Source organism: Impatiens glandulifera, chromosome 7 (assembly GCF_907164915.1).
Source record: "Impatiens glandulifera chromosome 7, dImpGla2.1, whole genome shotgun sequence".
Taxonomy (NCBI): Eukaryota; Viridiplantae; Streptophyta; class Magnoliopsida; order Ericales; family Balsaminaceae; genus Impatiens; species Impatiens glandulifera.
Window position 1 is genome coordinate 50,449,070 of NC_061868.1, and position 4,647 is coordinate 50,453,716.

Below are 4,647 nucleotides of genomic sequence, written 5' to 3' on the forward strand. Positions count from 1 at the left end.
GTGTGGTGAGCATTTGAATGTGTGAGGTCACGAGATGGAGGTCGGGTGGTGGGTAGTTTGTCGAGTGTGAGGTTGGAATTAATGGTTGGTTTGACGAGCATTTGAAAGTGTGAGGTCACAAGATGATGGTCAATTGAGGGGTTAAGTGGGTGTCGAACGGATAAAATATAAGTTAATCTTAAGTTTAAAATGAAACTTAATTTTATCTAAAATATTTATAAATAAATAATATTTTATATATATTCTCATCCGTCATGCTAGTATTAATTAATAATTTAATTCAGATTTATAGTGAAAGAATGAAATTTTAAATATATATATATATATATATATATATATATATATAAATAAAAGATTAATTGTCAAAATATTTTGAATTTAGTTTATAATGAATTTATATTTATGGTTAAATTAAAATTATATTATATTTTATTTAATCTTGTTATATTTTTATTATCATTATCTAAAAGAATAATTATTATTTACATTCAAAAGAAAATTATATAATTAAGAATATTTTTGGACGATAATATTAAAAAAATAATATATATATCATTAAATGGAAATGAAATTGATAGTAATAAATTGTCATGTTAGTTTATTTATATATATATATATATATATATATATATATATATATAATAGTTTTTTATGTTAGTTTCTGGATTCAAATCAAAAATATCAAATACTTGGTAATTTATTAATATTTTTATGAAATAATTATATTTTACCGTAAATATATTAATTATAACCCGAAAATAAGTTGTTTCAATGCTCACACATATTGTATATATACATTAATTACTTTTTCTCTTTCAACTATATATACACTAAAAAGGCAAAGAAACTGTCACTTAGAGTAAATAATCTTAATAAAATGAAACTAGTCCCATTACAACTAAAGAGGAGATAAGTATTAAATATAACAACTTTAAGATCTTATATTAGAGAATTGTTTTAGTAAGAAGAAAAAGTACAATAAAGTTATTTTCATAATGACCAAAAGATTACTCAATCATTACATTAATAGTATATATATATATATTCAAATATATAAAATGTGAAAAGTATTATAGAAATCTAATTAAATTAGTTACATCTTTTTAAAAAGTATATAATTATATAAATCTCCTAAGGAAATAGCTGTAACCTTTTTCTTTTTCTTTTTTTGTATTTTAAATTAAATATTTTTTTTTATAAATATACAATTATTTTATCAAAATTTGAGAGATTATTTTTATACCTGTTTATAAAAAATGATTCTTAATAATAAAAAAAGTTAAATAGTTTTTTTACAAGTAGTCTTTCATTCTCTATAACTAGTATAATTATTTTTTTTAATGAAAATATTATAAGATATTTTTCTCAAAAATATAAATTATATATATATATATATATATATATATAATTAATTGATATAAAATAATCTAGTGCTAAATAAACAAGTTAATTAATATTCATAAATTAAATAATATATCAAGGGTTCGCCAGTTAGGGCTTCACCCGGGGTTGTGGGATCCAAATTGGATGTCCATTTTAAAAATTATTTCTATTAAAATAAGTGACAAAGGTAATTTTCCTACTTTTAAAAGTTATTGAAAAAACTATTATTTTAATTCATAAACTTTACATTTATAGTAACAAATCAATTAAAGTTCAAATAAATTACATGACTGAATTAGATAGATTTTGACAGCTCAAAGGTTTAAGTAATTAAGATGATTAAATTATTTAAAATTAAATTCAAATAATTTATATTATAATTAATAATATATTCTTTTATAATTAAATTAAAAATTAACATATAATAAATAATTATTTTAATTACATATGATATTTTTTAAAATTAAAGAACTAGGTTAAAATATCTTAACTGAACATTTAAAAGTAGAAAATATATATTTAACTAATTTATAAGTATTTATATGTTTTAATATCAATATTTGTATCATATATAAAAACTTCTTTACATGTAATATATTTATAAGTATTTTACTTATTTGAATAAGAATTAAAATTATCAAATTATATATAGTTTGTGATATATATATATATATATATATTAATGAATTATGTGTATCTAATTGATTAAATTAACTTTATAAAATGTGTGGTCATCTAAGTTTCAACATCTTTGATTAATTTTTATTTTTGAAAGAGTATTTAATTAAATAAATTTTACATAGCTATTGCACCCTTCATTTCTATAAATTGCCTAACTCTATCTTTCACTTCCCACCATTATTTTATCTGTTTGGTGCAATGGGTGAATCGGAAGAGAATGAGATGGCATTACGCGAGTTCTCCAACTCGGTTAACTCATCGGCAAACAAATCCGGAGGCGATATGTCTCCGGATTTAGGTTTTCATAGCCACATGATTAGTCCGATAGTATCTGAATTAGTGGAGGCGCTGCCTCCTCCGCCGCCACCATCTTCCTCTCCCGTTCAGAGGAAGAAATCAGGCCCCGGAGTCGGATCAGGTAACCAAAAGAGGAAAAGAAGTGTATCAGCTGCTGGATCAGATGATCACAATTTACATATATTGACCGAGAGGGAAAGGAGGAAGAAGATGAGAGATATGTTCTCCAACCTACATGCTTTGCTCCCTCAACTCACTTCTAAGGTATATCTATATATATTTATCTTCTATTGTTTCTCATTTGATTAACTCATAATAAATCATGTTATGTTAGATCTACTTTAATTGACAAATTGTTTTTTATTTATTTACGTCTCACCACAGTTTCCGTGACCTTGAGTTTCTATTGAATATATAGTGTAAATAATTTTATTCTTAGTAAAAAAATTGAACTTTGTTTGTTTAATTGAGTTTGATGTATATGTGCATGCCATGCTTGTAATTAGGTTTTCAATTATCTCTCTAGATCTCCCTCCCTCCTCTTTACAAAAAAATAAATAAATTACATAGTAAATCTTCTTCATAAAAATCTGAGTTATCTATTCTAAATAATAAGATTTATTTTGGGATTTATTATTCAAAAGATCCAACTTACATACATGATTGACAAGATGATGTAATTGTGAAACCCTAATAATAAGCATGCGATTCGTTCGAATTGTAGTAAGAACAATAGATCGATGTATTAAATTAAGAAACGCTTAAAACAATTAGGCGATTCCTCTATCTATTAAAAAACAAACTACCTATTATTGTTCTTTGGTTTAGCCGCCTTTGCGAGCATTTTTCTACGAAGGATACATCATTTTTTCACAGTTTTGCAAAGATCGCGATAAAAATAACAGATCAAAAATATTTGTGTATCAATCTAGGTTTTCTGCTTCAATTATATTTTTATTTATTTTTGTTTTTTGTTTTTGCTGGATATATTATTTTCACCAACCACACAGTGCACATTCACAAAAATGTGGTTCAAATGAAATGATGTTATTTTAAGACACGGGGAAGTGGGTCTTGGAGACTTAGACAAAATATATTGTTTGAGATAAATATAAATAAATTAAGATTTATTTTGAGTTAATTAGATTTGTTTGATATTATTGCTTTCCATGATATGATTGGATGGATGGATGGAATGAATGAAATAAAAATAATAATTTGATATTTGTGTCTTAATTAGGCTGATAAATCAACTATAGTTAACGAAGCAGTGATTTCCATAAAAAGTCTGCAGCAGACACTTGAGCAGTTAATCCAAAGGAAAAAGGTGGAAAGAGACATGAATGGGATTGGACCTGATCATCTAAAGTATGATATTATTCCTCCCAAACAGAAGTTAATAACAGATCATATTGAGGAAACAAGAGATGATCAGTCGACATTCATGGTGGACTATGTTTGCAACCATAGGGCCATCGTCTCTGGCTCTGGCTCTGGCTCCAGGTCAGGGTCCAGTAATAGCTTCCCTCCTGGGCTTTGGACATGGGCTTCTTCCAATGTGGTGCTGAATGTTCTTGGAGAACAAGCACAATACTCTATCTATGCACTGAATAATAATCCTGGTCTCTTATCTGCAATCTGCCACATTCTCGACAATCACAAAATCCAGCTTCTCACTTGCAACATTGTCACTCATCATGGCTGCACTATGTACACTATACATGCCAATGTAAGTTCTATTTCCTTTTTTACTTTTACACCCATTTTTAATTATTATTTCTTAACATTTTAATATATATATGATCATATAGGGAACTACTCCTGATGCTCAGCTCCCTGAGGGATTTCCGGTGGAAGAGATCTACAAGCAAGTGGCTTTGGAAATGAGTTTCTTGGCTACTTCCTGAACAACATCATCATCATCGTTCATTTCATTCTATAAACAATTCCTTCTTTAATTTGTGTGTTTCGGATTTTATTGTTGGAGTTTCCAAAAACAATTTCTGATTTTATTTATTTATGTTTGTTTTGAACTATTATTAATTAAGAATTCCATATTTGGGTTTTATTTCTGCTTTTTTTTTTTTTTTTTGTGTCACTACCAATTATTATTATTAGATATATCTCTACATAGTCCTCAATTTTATATGCAGTAGTACAATTCTTATACATTTAGAAAGAAAGGAATAAATCATCTTCTATTAATATTTTTTTTTTTTTGGTAGGTTGCTATACAAGCTGATAAAGATTTATATTGTCACTATCAATCATATTATCGTGAAAATT

General features: G+C 26.1%; 1 protein-coding gene across 1 annotated transcript; it reads left to right on the forward strand.

Annotated features, from left to right (window-relative positions):
- Positions 1-2,262: 2,262 nt before the first annotated feature.
- LOC124910179 (transcription factor bHLH95-like) lies at positions 2,263-4,286 on the forward strand. The gene is made up of 3 exons (XM_047450794.1): positions 2,263-2,625; positions 3,602-4,090; positions 4,173-4,286. The coding sequence occupies exons 1-3, from the start codon at positions 2,263-2,265 to the stop codon at positions 4,266-4,268; spliced, it is 948 nt and encodes a 315-aa protein (XP_047306750.1). The 3' UTR covers positions 4,269-4,286.
- The last annotated feature ends 361 nt before the right edge of the window (positions 4,287-4,647 follow it).